The following is a 20296-nucleotide window of genomic DNA, read 5'->3' as shown; positions in this document are numbered from 1 at the left end:
CATGCGCAGTAGTGTGCCAGAGGGAGCGCTACTGCGCACACGCGTTATTTCAATAGAAACCGCCAACAATGGAGGCGGTGAACAAGCAGGAGGATGAGGGCTTGGAGGCAGTGGTGGGCGTCTAGAAGCTATGACGCTAAGGGGTGCATGGAATGCCCACCATGGAAGATCAAGTTCATTTGCATATCAATTTCCAAGGTAAGGGAGCGTTCACACTACTGTCATTGTCCGACAGGTAGTGTCCGCTGCTAGTGTCCGTTCAATATCTTGCACGGACATTAGTAGCGAACACTAGCTGTGTCCGTGACACTTTTCATTCATTTAATGAATGAAAAGTGTCACGGACACAGCTAGTGTCTGCTGTTAATGTCCGTGCGAGATTTTGAATACTAATTTGGATCTGACTGATTGACCCGGTGTTGTCGATTACGACCCTGACAGCAGCACCTGAATAGCTTTTTTAAAGGCTATTCAGGCATATCTTTAGCTCATAACACGTATATCTAGTGATAGAGCCCCTTTAAATAGAGCACATAAATACATAGCTTCTCTTTCTCACACCACAGCTTATCCACAGGGCTCTCAGCATACAAGGGTCTTTTTAGGCCATTGTGAGGCCCAGAACAAACACGGACCAGCGATACAGCAAGTCAATTGGCACTCATGTAAGGATGTATCACCAAGTCCAAAATACTAAATGCCATAAATCATTTAATGATCCCTGTGCTCATCAATCTGGTGTTTTATTTGTAAAATCTGTCCACCTGTTCAAAAAGAATGGGCCCTGGAAGGTTACATGTGTATTAGTTCTTAATCCCTAAAAAGGTGATAACCCTTTATTTTCTATGATAAAAACAAAACATTCATCCTGACTTGGTGAATAAAAGCTAAATTAGAAAATAATCTTCCAGGGGCCATATCTTTTGAATGGGTGGACAGATTTTAAAAATAAAAACAAAAAATTGATAATGAGCCCAGGGAGCATTATATGATGTATGGCATTTAGTATTTTGTGACAGAGTCTCTTTAACCCCTTCACGCTCTGCACTGTACTATTACGTTACAGTGAGCGTATAGTTAACTTTGGGCGCTGTAATAGTATGGTGCTTTCATGTTACTGGCTCAATAGCTGTGCCTGTGGCATGAATTCCAGGTCTTAGCTGTATTATACAGTCAGAACCCAGGACTAGCCACCAGAGTCGTGAAATTCTCCAACTCTGGCAGTTTAACCCCTCATTTGCTGCGATCAATAGCAATCACAGTCTGAGTAGTTGCTTTAGCAGCCAGCAGACCAAGGAACAGACTCTGAATTCTGACTGCCACTCTGTGTTACACATAGGGAGCCAATGTGTGATAGGCTATAAATAGAAATCCCAGGTTCAAGTCCCCTTCTGGGACAGTTAAAAGGTTATAAAAAATAAAGTTAAAAATAAAGTATAAATTAATAAAAAGTTAAAAACACACCTGTTAATTTAAAAAAAACACATCATATAAACAAAAAATAAACATGTTAGTTATCTCTATGTGCACAGAAGTCCGCATTATCAGAAAACAGCATTATGTATTCTGTACGGTGAATGTGGTATAAAAAACAAAACAAAAACACAATGCGCAAATTAACATATTTTGGTCACCTAGTAATAAAAAGTGATTAAAAAAGCATACATACCAAAAACTAGTACCAATAAAAACTAAAACTTGCCCTGAAAATAAAGAAATTACTTTTTTTTTTATATGGACCCCCTCCAAAAAAACATTGTTAAAAGCTAATTAAAACATTATATGTACCCTGAAATGGTGCATATAAAATAAGCTATGTCGACAAAAAATAAGCTATGTTGACAAAAAAATAAAAAACTATGAATTTTAAAAGGAAAACATGAAAAAAGCATTAACGTACAAAGTATCCTGTGTCATTAAAGGGTTAAGATGCAGCTCTTTGTTTCAAAAATGAACCAAACAGGGCCAATTATCATCCAGCATCATTTAAAGTGATCATTCTGAAGCATATTACAATTGTCTAAAGTTTGGATAGTTTTAGTAAATCTGCCCTAGTGTTTTTCCCTTACAGCCCTCACTTCTCCACTACAGCCTTAGTAAAAATGTGCTGCTCATTACCACAATTAGAACAGCACGCAGTTATCGGTTACGTTAAGACCTTGTGAACATTGCCTTAATGTCACTCATCTTTAGCAGACCAGGTGATAAGAAAACTTGCAGTGGTCCAATTAATTTTTTCAGTTTTCATTGGGTTTTTCATCAAGTTTACTCACCTCTCCCGGATGCCCTGGCTGCTCCAGTCCAGAGGTTTGCTCCATCTCTGCGTTGCTACTTTTCCATGTTTCCAATACACTCAAGAAATGCTCATAAATTCTCTTTCAGTCACTTAGTGGCTGAGGTAGGTCACTGTTCTAGCCAGTATAGAGAGTATCTCCATGCATTTTCTGTGTGTGAAGAGACTCACAAACAGCACAGCGGGAACCAGGGCAGCAACTTCATCAAAGCAGCAAGGGATCAGGTAGAGGTGAGTAAAGCTTTGTTATGTTAACATCCTCATAAGTAGACCTTTTGATTGTTATTACTTTGCACTGGAAAGCCCTTTAAGGTCTTGGATTACAGACAACACACAGATGGCAGCTTTGTTCTGTTCATGATTTTCACTGACCCCTCGGATTTAATAGGGATGACTGGCTTGCAATATGGACTCAGGTTTTTATTTACTGTATATACTCGAGTATAAGCCGACCACCCTAATTTTAACAAAAAAAAAAGGGAAAACTTATTGACTCGAGTATAAGCCTAGGGGGGAAATGCAGCAGCTACTGGAAAATTTCAAAACTTAAAATGGCTGAGTTCTTGGGTGCAGTAAGTGCTGGGAAAGGGGAGGGGGTGTTTTGGTTGTCTGTCTGCCCCTTCCCTGAGCTTGAGGACTGGGTTTTTTCCCCCCACTTGGAATTCAGCCTGGCTGAATATAGGGAATCTGCAGTGCTCCTATTAACCCCTTCCCGACGGAATAGAAGCACTGCAGATCCCCTATATTCAGTAGACCGGGCACTTTCAGACACAGGGATACCTAATGTGTATGTGTTTCACAGTCATTTTCTACTTTGAGGGCAGGTTCACACCAGCGCCCAATCTCCGTTATGCAGGTTTCCGATTCCTGCCCGAGAAACATTCATGGGTTTGAAAAGTGTCCGCTGGTGAGCGTCTTCTGCTCTCCGCATTGAAACCGTTTTTTTTTTTTTTAGTCGGACATGCAGGACTTTGTGTCCGGTAAAAAAAGATAAAAAAAAACAAAAACGGTTTCGCCATGGGCAACAGAAGATGGCTCACCCACAGACACTGAATGTCGGTTTCTGTCTTCTGCTGACAGAAAACGGAAACCTGCATAACTGAGATCAGGTGCTGGTGTGAACCCGCTGTGAAATTTAATTATTTTATTTTTTATTATATTTTTTTAAAACTTTTTTTTTTTTTACAATTTTTTTTTAGCCCCCCCTGGGGGACTTGAACCTGCAGTCATTTCATTGCAAGTCCTATAGACGGCAATACAAGTGTATTGTCATCTATGGGAGATTCTCTACATTACTATTACGGCTGGTCATAGACCAGCCGTAATAGTAATATAGCGATGACAGGCCTGTGAGCCTTCATTAGGCTCCCGGCTGTCGTCGGAACAGGTCGGCTCCTGCGAGCTCGCTGCGCAGGAGCCGGCCTGCAACTTTAAAGGTATGGGGCCGGTGGGGACTGGCCCCGGGGGCTAATTTTGAACTAGGAGGGGGGGAGGCCATCTCCGGAGGGCACCTCCGCTGTAACGCTTACAGCAGAGATGCCAAAGCTTATGCCTACAATCAGAGATCGCAGGCATAAGCTTCAGCATCTCTGCTGTAAGCATTACAGCGGAGGTGCCGGTTTCTATGGCGACCGCTCTGCAGAGCGGCGCCATTACGTTTACAGCCCGGCATCACGACCCGGCATCCAGACACCGGGGCGGGTGCCGGGGCCCACAGCATCGCCACGCTCCTGCCAGGAGCGTGGCGATGCTGTACATTAAAATCTGCAGAAGTACTTACGGTACTTCTGCTAGCAGGCCAGGAAGCAGACATGCCGGGTGCGGGCCTGAGTTTACGTGGCCACATCACCCGGCGTGTGATGGAGCGGTGGGGGGTGGGGGGGAGTCTGCTATCCTGGCCTGCTACCAGAAAATTACCGTAATGACCCGAATATAAGCCGAGGAGCACTTTTTCAGCACAAAAACTGTGCTGAAAAACTCGGCTTATACTCTAGTGTATACGGTATTTATTTAAAAATGTTTGCACGTGGCTATTTGCAATCAAAAGGACAACATTCTGTATGTGGAATGTTCTAATTTTAATGATAATTTTTCCTTACCACCTAGTGGTAAATGTGGATTACTGCAGTGTGCTGAATTGAATAATATATTAACAAAATCTCCATGTACTTTGGTCTCTGTTTCTTTTAATTATTTACAAAACAACAATAATTGGATTTTGGACTCACTTCTCTTGTGTTCTTTACATCCAATGTGACAGCATGTTATGCGTGTCACTGGTGATTCAATAAGGTCAACTTAAAAAAAACCAGTAAAATACATATACTTACACCAAAATATAGCATATACACCAAATTCCTATGTATCCGTCTGACAGACTTTGGTACACATTTGGTATAACTATACATTTTATAAACCTACCTTCCTAATTCTATTTTATGAAATGTCTTTATCAACAAATATTAGGAGTTATTACTAGAGATGAGCGAACAGTGTTCTATCGAACACATGTTCGATCGGATATCAGGGTGTTCGCCATGTTCGAATCGAATACCGCGTGGTAAAGTGCGCCAAAATTCGATTCCCCTCCCACCTTCCCTGGCGCCTTTTTTGCACCAATAACAGCGCAGGGGAGGTGGGACAGGAACTACGACACCGGGGGCATTGAAAAAAATTGGAAAAAGTCATTGGCTGCCGAAATCAGGTGACCTCCATTTTAGACGAATAGTGGATTTCAAATCCGGGTCATATGAGAATGTGAACTTTGTGACTATGAGACAGGGATAGCTGTACAGGCAGGGATAGCTAGGGATAACCTTTATTTAGGGGGGAATGTTATTAAAAATAACTTTTTGGGGCTCTATCGGGTGTGTAATTGTGATTTTTGTGAGATAAACTTTTTCCATAGGGATGCATTGGCCAGCGCTGATTGGCCGAATTCCGTACTCTGGCCAATCAGCGCTGGCCAATGCATTCTATTAGCTTGATGAAGCAGAGTGTGCACAAGGGTTCAAGCGCACCCTCGGCTCTGATGTAGCAGAGCCGAGGCTGCACAAGGGTTCAAGCGCACCCTCGGCTCTGATGTAGGAGAGCCGAGGGTGCACTTGAACCCTTGTGCACCCTCAGCTCTGCTACATCAGAGCCGAGGGTGCGCTTGAACCCTTGTGCACACTCTGCTTCATCAAGCTAATAGAATGCATTGGCCAGCGCTGATTGGCCAATGTATTCTATTAGCCTGATGAAGTAGAGCTGAATGTGTGTGCTAAGCACACTCATTCAGCACTGCTTCATCACGCCAATACAATGCATTAGCCAGTGCTGATTGGCCAGAGTACGGAATTCGGCCAATCAGCGCTGGCCAATGCATTCTATTAGCCCGATGAAGTAGAGCTGAATGTGTGTGCTAAGCACACACATTCAGCACTGCTTCATCACGCCAATACAATGCATTAGCCAGTGCTGATTGGCCAGAGTACGGAACTCGACCAATCAGCGCTGGCTCTGCTGGAGGAGGCGGAGTCTAAGATCGCTCCACACCAGTCTCCATTCAGGTCCGACCTTAGACTCCGCCTCCTCCGGCAGAGCCAGCGCTGATTGGCCGAAGGCTGGCCAATGCATTCCTATGCGAATGCAGAGACTTAGCAGTGCTGAGTCAGTTTTGCTCAACTACACATCTGATGCACACTCGGCACTGCTACATCAGATGTAGCAATCTGATGTAGCAGAGCCGAGGGTGCACTAGAACCCCTGTGCAAACTCAGTTCACGCTAATAGAATGCATTGGCCAGCGCTGATTGGCCAATGCATTCTATTAGCCCGATGAAGTAGAGCTGAATGTGTGTGCTAAGCACACACATTCAGCACTGCTTCATCACGCCAATACAATGCATTAGCCAGTGCTGATTGGCCAGAGTACGGAATTCGGCCAATCAGCGCTGGCTCTGCTGGAGGAGGCGGAGTCTAAGATCGCTCCACACCAGTCTCCATTCAGGTCCGACCTTAGACTCCGCCTCCTCCAGCAGAGCCAGCGCTGATTGGCCGAATTCCGTACTCTGGCCAATCAGCACTGGCTAATGCATTGTATTGGCGTGATGAAGCAGTGCTGAATGTGTGTGCTTAGCACACACATTCAGCTCTACTTCATCGGGCTAATAGAATGCATTGGCCAGCGCTGATTGGCCGAATTCCGTACTCTGGCCAATCAGCACTGGCTAATGCATTGTATTGGCGTGATGAAGCAGTGCTGAATGAGTGTGCTTAGCACACACATTCAGCTCTACTTCATCGGGCTAATAGAATGCATTGGCCAATCAGCGCTGGCCAATGCATTCTATTAGCGTGAACTGAGTTTGCACAGGGGTTCTAGTGCACCCTCGGCTCTGCTACATCAGATTGCTACATCTGATGTAGCAGTGCCGAGTGTGCATCAGATGTGTAGTTAAGCAAAACTGACTCAGCACTACTAAGTCTCTGCATTCGCATAGGAATGCATTGGCCAGCCTTCGGCCAATCAGCGCTGGCTCTGCCGGAGGAGGCGGAGTCTAAGGTCGGACCTGAATGGAGACTGGTGTGGAGCGATCTTAGACTCCGCCTCCTCCAGCAGAGCCAGCGCTGATTGGCCGAATTCCGTACTCTGGCCAATCAGCACTGGCTAATGCATTGTATTGGCGTGATGAAGCAGTGCTGAATGTGTGTGCTTAGCACACACATTCAGCTCTACTTCATCGGGCTAATAGAATGCATTGGCCAATCAGCGCTGGCCAATGCATTCTATTAGCGTGAACTGAGTTTGCACAGGGGTTCTACTGCACCCTCGGCTCTGCTACATCAGATTGCTACATCTGATGTAGCAGTGCCGAGTGTGCATCAGATGTGTAGTTGAGCAAAACTGACTCAGCACTACTAAGTCTCTGCATTCGCATAGGAATGCATTGGCCAGCCTTCGGCCAATCAGCGCTGGCTCTGCCGGAGGAGGCGGAGTCTAAGGTCGGACCTGAATGGAGACTGGTGTGGAGCGATCTTAGACTCCGCCTCCTCCAGCAGAGCCAGCGCTGATTGGCCGAATTCCGTACTCTGGCCAATCAGCACTGGCTAATGCATTGTATTGGCGTGATGAAGCAGTGCTGAATGTGTGTGCTTAGCACACACATTCAGCTCTACTTCATCGGGCTAATAGAATGCATTGGCCAGTGCTGATTGGCCAGAGTACGGAATTCGGCCAATCAGCGCTGGCCAATGCATTCTATTAGCCCGATGAAGCAGTGCTGAATGTGTGTGCTTAGCACACACATTCAGCTCTACTTCATCGGGCTAATAGAATGCATTGGCCAGCGCTGATTGGCCGAATTCCGTACTCTGGCCAATCAGCACTGGCTAATGCATTGTATTGGCGTGATGAAGCAGTGCTGAATGTGTGTGCTTAGCACACACATTCAGCTCTACTTCATCGGGCTAATAGAATGCATTGGCCAGCGCTGATTGGCCAGAGTACGGAATTCGGCCAATCAGCGCTGGCTCTGCTGGAGGAGGCGGAGTCTAAGGTCGGACCTGAATGGAGACTGGTGTGGAGCGATCTTAGACTCCGCCTCCTCCAGCAGAGCCAGCGCTGATTGGTCGAGTTCCGTACTCTGGCCAATCAGCACTGGCCAATGCATTTCTATGGGGAAAAGTTAGCTTGCGAAAATCGCAAACTGACAGGGATTTCCATGAAATAAAGTGACTTTTATGCCCCCAGACATGCTTCCCCTGCTGTCCCAGTGTCATTCCAGGGTGTTGGTATCATTTCCTGGGGTGTCATAGTGGACTTGGTGACCCTCCAGACACGAATTTGGGTTTCCCCCTTAACGAGTTTATGTTCCCCATAGACTATAATGGGGTTCGAAACCCATTCGAACACTCGAACAGTGAGCGGCTGTTCGAATCGAATTTCGAACCTCGAACATTTTATTGTTCGCTCATCTCTAGTTATTACTATAAAATATATTATCTTCTTCTGCACAAGCTCTCTCCCTATGCCCTATACATTTCTGGCTCTCACAATAAGGCCTGACTTACATTCAGACTTTTTGTAGGACTACTGTTTGATTCTAACTAGAGACATAAATCATATTAAATCTTCTGAAGAAGACTGCTTTTGCATGCCATCTTTTTGTATGTTGAGTCTGGAAGACCATACATGTGTTATTACAAAATTCTGTGAAAACAATATACCCATAAGTTATTCATGGAAAAGTAAAAACTTGCTTTAGTGCAACATTTATCAGGTAGCTCCCTATTGTTCAATGCCTAGTTTGTAAGGTACCCAGAGGCACTGAGGCAGATTTACTAATACTTTCTAAAAAGTAAATAGCACATACTTAGACCTAGACCAGTGGTTCTTAACCTTGTGTGAGGTACCAAACCCACCAGTTTCATATGCACATTCACCAAACCCTTCTTTAGTGATAAATCAAATATGATTTATTTCCAAATTCAAGACATAGGTATATGTTTTTTTACTGGTACACAAAATGAACCGTGCATATGGCCTAGGGTTCGATCGAACCCCTGTTAAGAACCACTGACCTAGACAGTCTTAAACCGTGTTAGAGGACTTCTACCTAGGCGCTGTATGAATCTAAGTCCAGCCATCAGTGTGTCCAGAGGCCATGTTTATTTCAAAGGTCTTCGGAACAGGAAGGAGCCATCATAAACCAAGTGGATGAAGCAACTGAACAAGTTTGTATTTCTATACACCCTAGTGGTGTCTTAGGTGGTCTTAGGGCAGTGGCTAAACTCAACCCATAGACAGTATAGGCATGGCCACTCTCTCTCTTTTCTGCCACTCTCTGGCCAAGATTACCGTAACTATCCGGGGAACAGGTAAGGTCGGTCATATGTGTGCTTTTTGTGTATGTATATAAATATAAGAGTAATAGTACTTCATGCAAAGTACATAATACTTCATACAAGTATATTTAGATATCCTAGGTGTAAGTATGTGTGGGCATATACACAGACATACCGTACTTAGTATAAGGTTTAAAGACCAGGGGCCACATGGTGGCTCAGTGGTTAGCACTGTAGCCTTGCAGTGCTGGAGTCCTGGTGTTCAAATCCCACCAAGGGCAAAAAACCATCTGCAAGGAGTTTGTATGTTCTCCCCGTGTTTCACATGTCATGTTTTTGCAGTTTTTAAGCCAAAACTAGGCATGGATTAACCCTTTCCCGCCGATGGCATTTTTTATTTTTCGTTTTTCATTTTTGACTCCCCTCCTTCTAAACCCCATAACTTTTTTATTTCTCCGCTCCCAGAGCCATATGAGGTCTTAATTTTTGCGGGACAAATTTTTCTTCATGATGCCACCATTAATTATTCTGTAGAATGTAGTGGGAAGCAAGAAAAAAATTCAGAATGGGGTGGATTTGAAGAAAAAATACATTTCTGCGACTTTCTTACGGGCTTTGGTTTTACGGCCTTCACTGTGCAACCAAAATAACATGTCCTCTGTATTCTCTGTTTCAGTACGGTTCCAGGGATACCAAATTTATATGGTTTTATTTACATTTTGAGTCCTTAAAAAAAAAATACAAAACTGTTAAATTTTTTTTCTAAAAGTCACCATATTCCGACAGCCGTAACTTTTTTTATACATCCGTGTACGGGGATGCATAGGGCGTCTTTTTTTGCGGGGCTGGGTGCACTTTTTAGTTCTACCATTTTCGTGAAATGTTATTGCTTTGATCACTTTTTATTCAAATTTTTATCAGAATCAAAACAGTGAAAAAACAGCGGTTTGGCACTTTTGACAATTTTTCCAGCTACGGCGTTTACCGAACAGGAAAAATATTTTTATAGATTTGTAGAGCGGGTGATTTTGGACACGGAGATACCTAACATGTATGTGTTTCACAGTTTTTAACTACTTTTATATGTGTTCTAGGGAAAGGGGGGTGATTTGAATTTTTAATCCTTTTTATATTTTTTCATTTATTAGACCCCCTAGGGGTATTGAAACCCAGGGTGTCTGATCACTAATGCAATGCATTACAATGCTAATGCATTGAAAAAAAAAACATCCTTTCTTTTGCAGGCTGCATAGACCAGCCTGCAAAAGAAAGAGCTTGCAGACCGGCCGGGGAGCCTTGTAAAGGCTCCCGGTTGTCATGCCAACGTGACGTCGGCCCTGGAGAATGCTCCAGGAGCCGGCGATCACCGGCAAAATGGCGACGCCTATGCGCCGCCGGGAAAATGGCGCCTCCGGCGCCTTTGACCGTGGCGCCGAAGGGGTTAATGCCTCTGATCGGTCCGGGGACCGATCGGAGGCATTCGAGCCGGTTGTCTACTCTTTAAAGCAGTAGACACCCGGCGGCTATGGCGGCCGCCCGGCTCCCGGGCGGTCACCATAGTGACACACCCGACATGCACCGTACTATTACGGCGGATGTCGGGAAGGGGTTAAAGCACAACTACACTTTTGAACAACTTTTGATTTCCTGGCAGCATTTGTACCATTAATAAACTTTGTAATATACTTTATTAAAAAAAATTTGACTCTTCTCTGAGAAATACGGCATTTTTATTCTTTCCTTTGTCTTTCTATTGAAAGCCAAGGTATATCACAAAATGTATTAGGCTAAGGCCTCATGTAGCAGGCCACAGCAAAAAAAAGTGCTGAGGGAAAAACCATGGCAGAAACACATTGCATTTTCCCACAGCGCTTTTCAAAGAAAGTCTGCAGAACTTTCCTCTGCAAACTGTTTGCTTCAATCATACCTATAGGGAAACTACCGGAATTTACATAGGTATAACTGACATGCTGCGATTTTCAAAAACGCAACTGTTTTGGAAGTCGCAGCATCTCTGCTGTGGGTATTTTTTTTTTTTTTTTTACAATGTGTGGCTGGGATTCGCTAGAATCCCATCTTCTTACAGGGACTGTATAGGGCTACATGGGGCCCTGACCTAAATGACACAAATATCGCTAAAATATCAAAAGCTAAACAAAAAACAAAAAAAATTGCATTATATTGTCATGTGTGAAAGCACCCTAAGGGCTAGTTCACACGGGGACATGGAGGAGGCTTTTGACAGCGGAATCCACGTCATAATCCTCCTCCATACAATGTTAGTCTATGTAGACTGCTAGCTTTTTTTTTTTCTGCTAGCAGATTTTTCTGCTAGCAGAGAAAAAGAAGCAACATAACCTTTCTTCAGGCGTTTTCCGCCTGAAGAAAGCAATAGAAGTGAATGGGAAGCGTTTTCTACTGCGCGCTTTTTTTTTTTACAAAAAAACGCGTGGTAAAAAACACACAACGCGTTTTTTGCGGCCCGTTCTCTTAAAGGATGAGAAAACCGCCTGGAAGCGGTTTTTACAAAAAAACGCTCCACAAAAAGTGTGCCGAGGTAAAAAAAAAACAAAACGTTTTTTTTCCGGTGCCAAAATAAGCCACACGTTATTTACGTGTGAACTAAGCCTAAGGAAGAGCAGAAATCCATGTAAACAAACAGTTTATTCTGGAAGACTTAGGCTACAGTCCCACGACAGTGACTAACGGCTGTGTGACGTCTGTTTTTTTTAATCAGATGTCACAGTGGCAGTATTTGATTCAATATCAGTGAATAGGAAGTATTTGCATGACCGTATTTTGACAGTCCGTGAAAATGGATGCCCCTGAGGTGCAAGATGACTGTAAAGAGTGGATATAATTATCATTTATGTCACACCACATGGCCAGGCATTTATGAGGAGAAGGGTGCCCCTGTCATAAATGAAGTGCACCCTCCACCGACACCAGTTTTCATAAATCTCCCCTATAGATTTCTATTGGGCTGCATGACTGAGGCACTGTCTTCCTAATTACAACATGGAAGACAGATTTGCATATTCTTCCAATGTTCCTTTGCACAGTGGAGCACAAAATGGCTTAATAAGACTCCACACACCTAAATGGTGGTCTCTCCTTAAGGAGTGACAATATCCCCTTAACCCTGTCTAGAAGCCTCTCACCTCTTCCAAGTCAGTCTTCTCTGCCCCGGGCTGAAGAGATCCAATCAGATCGAAACAGCTGTCCTTGGCTAAGAGACTGTACTTTGTAAAATCCCACATCATTGCAGTAAAAGCCTCTGGGAAGGTCGGGCATGATGTTAAAGGGAGAGCCCTCTATTCGGCTGTATGACTGAGACACTGTCTTCCTAATTATATCATGGAAGATAGATTTGCATATCCTCAGGGAGCGCCCTCTATTAGGCTGCATGACTGAGGCACTGTCTTCCTAATTACATCATGGAAGACAGATTCGCATATCCTCAGGGAGCGCCCTCTATTGGGATGCATGACTGAGGCTCTGTCTTCCTAATTACAACATGGAAAACAGTTTTGCATATTCTTCCCATGTTCCTTTGCACAGTGGAGCGCAAAATGGCTTAATAAGACTCCACACACCTAAATGGTGGTCTCTCCCTAAGGAGTGATGATATCACCTTAGAAACTTTTGAAATTCTATAAAAATTACCGTTGTAAGAAGAAAAAAAATTTGGCTGCATCCACATTTCACAGCCATTTTATACTACATGTGTGCATCGTATATATGTGTGATCATATATTGTAAGGTCATCCATCATTCGAATGTATTGTATTGTAATGTATCTTTCTCACTATAATCAGCTGACTACCAATGTGAATAATTGTTACCTGCAGACATCCCTGATGTGTTTCGAACGTGTATTCGATTTTGTCGTATTAAACATCGGACAGCAGTTGGAACAAGACCCCGCAGTGAATGCAGACAAACCATGCCAGGCTCCTGTAGAGAAAAGAAGCATACATTTATTACGATATCATGTCCAAAGGATCATGATAAATCATTTCTCAGAAAGTTGCGTGTAATTTATTTCCACTTTACTCATCACTGACTTGGAGATGTCACCAGGGTCGGACTGGGATGTCTAGGGCCCACCAGTGGAATTGTTTCTTGGGGCCCACCGCCAGGACCCTGCAGATCAGCGGTACCGAGACAGGGCGGTTAAAGGTAATAACATGCCACTCACGCACTATACCATGCGCACTACATATACCTACTGCTACAGCCTGTATGGCAAGTGAACAGCATGGCTCCTAGAAATGTTACCATTACCCGTAGCTGAAGTGTCCTGGAAAAAGCTGATCTGCAGAGGTCCAGGCTGTTTTATCACCGCAGATGTAATATTGATGGCCTATTCTAAGGACAGACCATCAATATTAGAAAGATGGATAAATCCTTTAAAGTGGTTGTCCAGGAATTGGAGCAACTCATGTGGTGGGCGGGAGGTGTAAAATAAAAAACAAATAAATAAAAAAAGAATTCTCGTCTGTCCTTGGCGCTCTGTTGTCTGCCGGTAGTGTCTATTCGGTCTCGTGCTGGCACCTCCTTGCTGGGAGTACTGCACCTCATGTGATCGCTGAGACCAATTAGGTACAGGATTTCCAGAAATGAAGCCATGAGTCCAAACAGACACTACCGGCGGACAACGGGATGCTGGGGACAGGTGAGAAGGCTTTTTTTTTTTTTTTATTTATTTTTACACCTCCCTGACGGCCCAGTGATCACTCCAGTTTATAGACAACCTGTTTTAAGGGGTTGTCTGGGCCAAATATTTTATGGCTACTTCACTGGTCCCCCATAATGTATGAGGTACAGTGCTGGGGCCATTATATTGTGTGGGAGCAGTGATGGGGTAACATCCTGTGCAGAAAGGGGATGTTAAACTGTGTGGGGCATATGAAAGGGGTTGTGCAGAGTTAAATTTTTTTTATGGCCTATGCTCAGGATAAGCCATAAATACCTCAAACCTCACATTGCACACTGCAGGAAAAAAAGATGTGGAACAGCCACAAGCTCTAAAATGTTTGTGCTTCTAAAAACATGGCCGGTTACTTTCAGCTGCGCAATTAGGAGAAAGTGCAGGGAAAATGCATCAAAAGCTCAATGAAAAAAACACTGTGGAAAAAATATATTGAGATTCGCTGCTATTTTTTTCCACAGCTATTTTTTTTAGCTGCGTCTTGCTGTTGGGCCTCATCCTTATTATCTCAATATACTGAGAATTATACTATAAGGCTGAGTTCACACAGAGTTTTCTGGTCAGGAATTTGGTTCTATCCGGAGACTTTTTTGGAGGCTGATTTTGAGGTGGATTCCTGACCAAATAACTCCGTGTGAACTCAGCCTTAGGCTAAAGCCCCATGTAGCAAGACAAAGCAAAAAGCGCTGCGGGAAAAACCCCGGCGGCAACACATCAGTTTTTCCTGCAGCGCTTATTGCAGAAACTCCGCAGAGGTTTCCTCTGAGGACTTTGCTTCCTTTAGGGTAAGTTTACGCTGGGATTTTTGGTCAGGATTTTGAGGCCATATCCGCCTCAAAATCCTGACTAAAAAGACGGCTCCCATTGAAATCAATGGGAGCCGGTCAGTTCTTTTTTCCGGGAGCCGGTTTGTTCCAGCTTCCGGAAAAAGAAGAGAGGGGCTCATTCTTCAGGTCGTTTCGCCTCACGATTTGGCCTGAAGACACACCCTCCTCCCAACTAGGCCCATTCATTGGGCCTAATCTGGAGCAGAGTGCGTGACTGGATGCCGATGCAGTGCACCGGCATTCAGTCGCGGCTACCCATTTTTATGTCCGGAACCTGAGGCGGACATAAAACCATGCAGACTCCCCAAACAGATCACCGAACGCAGATGTGAACCAGGCCTTATACATATACCATATATACTCACACATATACAATACTATAGCACATATACATTTATATACGTTCATATACCATATATAAGTCATATATACTTGTATGAATACTATATATACACACACATATATACATACACATTATTATAGCATACTGTATATACTCACACATACCTGTATACAAACATACAGTACTCACACAGTATACAAGTCACATACTTTACACAAATGTACACATATGTACATATTAAACATACATATTTTACCAAAAGAGTTTACTCACATATTCCAGCGGTAGGAAACCATCGCAGCAGACGGCTCCTGTGTTCCCCACATGCTGCGATGTAAGAGGACTCAGTGTGAGGAGGAGGGGGGAGAGAGGGAGGAAGCGCGTGCGTGCAGCAGGGGAGACCTCATAGGAAAGCAGCTGCAGGTAAGTGAAGGAAGAGGCCATTAGCTGATGCTGAAGCTGCACATGCTGTCCTCCGATGTGTACAGCTTCAGCATCAGCTAATGGGGGCCCCTGTGTGTGGAGGCAGATGCATTGGCCAGGTGCCCGGTTGGGGGCCCCTGGCCTTGCCGATTGGGCCCCGACCAATGCATCTGCATTGGTAAAATGAAGACTTTCAGTCAGGGCTGAAAGTTTTACTTGTGACTCACGTGACTTGTGACTCACTCATGTTTTACTGTGACTCACGAAGGACAAGCCAAAAATCCAGAAGCAGCATATCTTACCAATAAACACGAAAATCTGCCTGTCATTGTGCTGTATCAGTGTGAAATCATCAGTGGCCAAATGTGAGTAGGGTTTTGGATACACAAGGCTACCAGTATGTTAGAATGCACCCGAAGCAAGGAGGGAGTTTTCACTTGGGGACATATCCCTGCATAATCAGATACTGTCCAATCATTACTGACAGTATCAGATTGTGGAGGGACATGACCCAACTGGGAACACTCACTTGGCTAAATACTGAATTGAATACGAAATTGCAATAATTTACTTAAAGGGGTATTCCCACGTCGTACTCACCATTCTTCACCACTGTAAGGGCCAGTTCACACGTGAACTGCCCGCGCGGGTTTTGACACGGAGAGAGACGCGGTGAGCCGCGTTTCTCTCTTGTCAAAACCCGCCTGTCGCGACCATCGCTGTCGCGGCTTAACCCTCTGCTGTCGGCTCAAATGAATGAGCCGACATAGGAGGGAGCTGCCGGGGCGGAAGCCACGCGGCTGAGCCTGCGCGGCTTCCGCCTGAAGAAAGGACATGTCCTTTCTTTTCTCCGCTAGCGGCAGCCCGCCGCTAGCGGAAAAAAAAGCCCGGTGGTCTACATAGACCACCATTGTAAAGGGGCGGATTTTGAAGTGAAATCCGCTGTCAAAATCCGCCCCTTTGTTCACGTGTGAACTAGCCCTAAAATCTTCTTTCTTCCTGGTTTCTTGCATCATTTGGTGGGTGGGGTTTCACATGCAACCTAAAAGGGCCTGAAGGGCCTGTGATGTCATCAAATGTCCTTAAACACTATATGCACAATATTGGACTATGAAGTACAGGCAGGAGCAACTCCATTCTGTGTTACATACAGAGACTGCCTGTCTCTGCCATAATGAACACAATTGAATTAGCTAGCCTGATAACTGGGAGAACAGAAGACGTTCAGAAATGAAAGCAGCTCCTCTCCCCTATCTGAGAGCAGGGAGGTAGATCACGTGAAATAGTTAAAAACACAGGCTCACTCATGCACTTAGCCCCTCCTCCTTCCCCCCTGAGAGCAGGCAGATACATCACTTGACTTTTGAGCAGATAAGTCAAGGGCTGTGTCAACAATGAATAGAATAAAGTAAGATAGTGAACAAACAAAGCAGTTTTGCTGAAGCAGTGTACTTAGGAAAAGTCTTAAATCCAAATTAACAAGCAGTATAGATAGGATCCTTGTGATGGGACAACCCCTTTAAACAATACAGGAGAGGTAATTCATCCTGTTTAGACTGTAAGGGTTTATGTACAGGTTGCAGTGATGCGCATTGAACTCAGAATTTAGAACCAATTTTGAAAAAATAAAATGGTGGTGACAAAGATAATTGTGTTTGATTTTATATAAAAGCAAATAAACTGAAGATTCCACTAATATAACCTGGTTTTAAAGGGGTTATCTGGTTTATGGTACAGATGACCTATCCTTAGAGTAGTCCATCAATCTTACATCTGAGGTTTTACTCTATGTCAGATCATCTGTATTGAGACAGCGCATCTCCCTCTAATGTTTACATCATGCTGCACTGCTCATGCATCATACAAACTATAGAGGTAAGTGTAGATACTGCAGCACTGTCTCACTGACTCTATGGGTGCGGGTGTCAGACCCCCACATGTCTAACATTGATGCCCTGTTCTAAAGCCATCAATACCAGAAACCAGATAACCTTTTTAAATGTTAAAATACCCCCTTGCTATTGGCTATTTCATTATGTGACCTACTTCAGATGCTGATAACAGAGGTATATCCATGACGAGCAATGTCTTCAGACTGGATAATACAGTGCAATTCTATTCTCCAAGTTTCTTCACTTATTATCAATTTTTAACTCGCTGGTTAACCATGAAACTTTATCTCCTATTGCCCTAGGGCACAAAATACTCATTTTCCACTCATTATAATAAAACCTCAGTTTGATTTGATGATTCTAAACTACTACTTACTGTTATCAACAAAACAGGTCAAAATAAATTTGACTCCTGCCCCCCTCCCCCACTTGCATCTTAATATAGCTAAATAGTTTTTAATTGAGGTACGTATACTTGTCAGCGTAATGGTGCAATGGTGTGTCTGCAGTTCACACCAACCCCTATTTACAGTAGGGAAATCTTGATAGAATGGAAAAATTTGTGCGACTGCCTCATCCATCTGAATAGGACTTACTAAAATCCTTGCATTTACTGTAGAAAAAAACCCAACAGACAGATGTACGGAACAGGTTCTCAAAAGTACTTTCCACCACCTCTGCCAAGTCCAGCACTTTCCATCATTGAATCGGCACCAATCCACTGTTTCCAGCACAGCTGGAATTTCTTCTCTAGTCCCCACCATACCGGAGCAGTAAGTATTATTAGTTTTGTCGCCTGATATACTATGTAAGATCTGTACTTTCGGGTGGGCGGTGTCAGGCAGGACCAGGTAATGGGTGTCACTGTGAGCTCTGACACTGCCTGCCTCTGACTGGAGCTCTGAATCACACACTCTTGTCTGCCTGTCCCTGACACTGCTCCCCTAACGGTACAGAACCTAAGCATATAAGGCACCAAAACAAACAATATTGATTGTTCAGGAATTGTGGAAGTTAGATCAGGACTGAAGGTGCATCTGATATGGGGCCAAGTTTGCAGCGAGACCATTCTGTTCCAACAACAAAGACCAGGATAGGACCTGCCCTATAATCACCTGTGTCATTAGAACAGAGTCAATCGGCAGTCCCCATAGAGGTGAACGCATCACAGAATGGCATTACGATGACACTCAGAGTAACGTCTGAGAGTATTCTGTGATGCACTCGCTTCTATGGAGGCTACCAATCGATTCTGTTCCGACAATGCAGATGATTATGGGGCAGGTCCTATACTGCTCTGTGTCATTGGAAGAGAATAGTTCAGGAGTCCCCATAGAGGTGAGTGCATCATAGAATGTACTCGGGTACTCAGATGACACTAGCCATAATTGACATGTTCAGCTGTATCATGGTTTATCTACAGGCAATTGTGGTAAATCAGGATAATTTTCATATCCATAAAAAGATGATTATAAGATACATTACTTTTGTCAGTTTGTAGCCACAAAGATATGTTTCTACTGCTATTAAAAGCAACTGTATGACATGACTATTAGTTTGAGATAATAGCCTCCATTTAAAGAGGACCTTTCATGTTCTCACAGATCAGGGCTATTATATAGTGCACGGTCAGCTTTGCTGGCATACGTCCAGGTGAAGGAGGTATTGGTGCAGTTAGTTTTGGCACCAATATCCCTCCCCTGTCAGGCTAGGTTCACCAAGTCTGCACCTGGGGATTTTGTTTCTCTCCGCATTTTCTGCCCTTTTCGAGCAGAAACCTGGCCGTTTATTTTTTAATTTTTTTTACATGTCAACTTTTATTAAGAATTTTCCAAAAATAATAACCAAAATTTAAAAAGAGAAATAGTAAAAGGGGGTGGGGAGAGCAGTCAAATTAACATCTGGGAACAGTGTGTGCCGGCTGGGGGAAATGTTCCTAATGCAACAGGGCGATATAACACACAACATAACAACAATACAGTCATATGGCTTATTTTTAATTCTTGTAGGTTTGCACATTTTAAAGAATCACATCTTAATTGTATAAATCCAGTTTTCAGTTGCTATGAATTTCATTTTGACTAAGAAATGAGGAATAGAAGACTTACAACAGGAGGTCACAAACACTCAAACACCACTAAAACACTCACCTCTTCTAGCACTGAAAGCTGAGTGTAACACAATTGTCCCCGAGCAGAAACTGCAATAACAAAATATGGTTCCTGAGAAAAGTTAGTTCTTGGTATCACAGCGACACCTAGTGGTGAGAAAACAAACTTACTATTAGAAAGAAATAGAACAAATGTATTTACTGGAGCCTTCACACGGAGTAAACGTGTTGCGTGTATTTTTGCAAAATGTGTAAAAATAGGACTCCCATTGACTTCAATTATATTTTTTACACATGTAAAAATACGCCCTGTAAAATGTCATTGAAGTCAATGGGAGTCTTAGGGTGCATTCACACGGAGTAAAATGGAGTGTAATTTGGAGTGTAATTTTTACACGTGTAAAAAAAGTACACGTGTATTTTGGAGCGTTTTTTTTTTACATGTGGCGTTTACGGAACGTTTTTTGGAGCATTTACGCGTGTAGAAAAACACGCTCCGTAAACGCTCCAAAAAACGCTCCGTAAACGCCACGTGTAAAAAACGCTCCAAAATACGCGTGTAAATTTTTTACACGTGTAAAAATTACACTCCAAATTACACTCCATTTTACTCCTTATTTTTACATGTGTATTTTTACACGTGTATTTTGCAAAAATACATGCGCAGGGGCAGGCATACCATTGGTACAGCACATGCAGCTGTACATTCAGGGGCCCAATAGGTCAGAGGACCTTACCACCTTAACAGGAGCTTTCTACTGTCTGTTAGACTAGCTAGCTTCATGGCTGACTACTACTGGTGGATAGTTAGATATATATATAAGGCCGGTGCTCTATGCTGAGATACTGGAAACAAGGAGCCCATA

At 43.6% G+C, this 20296-nt stretch overlaps 1 protein-coding gene across 1 annotated transcript in view; it reads right to left on the bottom strand.

The window, feature by feature from the left end:
• The window catches only part of DGLUCY (D-glutamate cyclase), a 53624-nt gene extending 34057 nt beyond the window's left edge, over nucleotides 1-19567 (bottom strand). The window contains exons 1-2 of the mRNA XM_075282405.1: nucleotides 19471-19567; nucleotides 12967-13078 (exon numbers count right to left, since the gene is read on the bottom strand). Coding sequence (XP_075138506.1) covers nucleotides 12967-13069 — 103 coding nt within the window. The 5' untranslated portion in view covers nucleotides 13070-13078; nucleotides 19471-19567. The remainder of the gene's footprint in view (nucleotides 1-12966; nucleotides 13079-19470) is intronic.
• Between the last annotated feature and the right edge of the window lie 729 nt (nucleotides 19568-20296).

This window comes from Leptodactylus fuscus, chromosome 7, assembly GCF_031893055.1.
Source record: "Leptodactylus fuscus isolate aLepFus1 chromosome 7, aLepFus1.hap2, whole genome shotgun sequence".
Taxonomy (NCBI): Eukaryota; Metazoa; Chordata; class Amphibia; order Anura; family Leptodactylidae; genus Leptodactylus; species Leptodactylus fuscus.
Note: the sequence above shows the minus strand (reverse complement) of the source record. Positions and strands in the feature narration are given on the sequence as shown.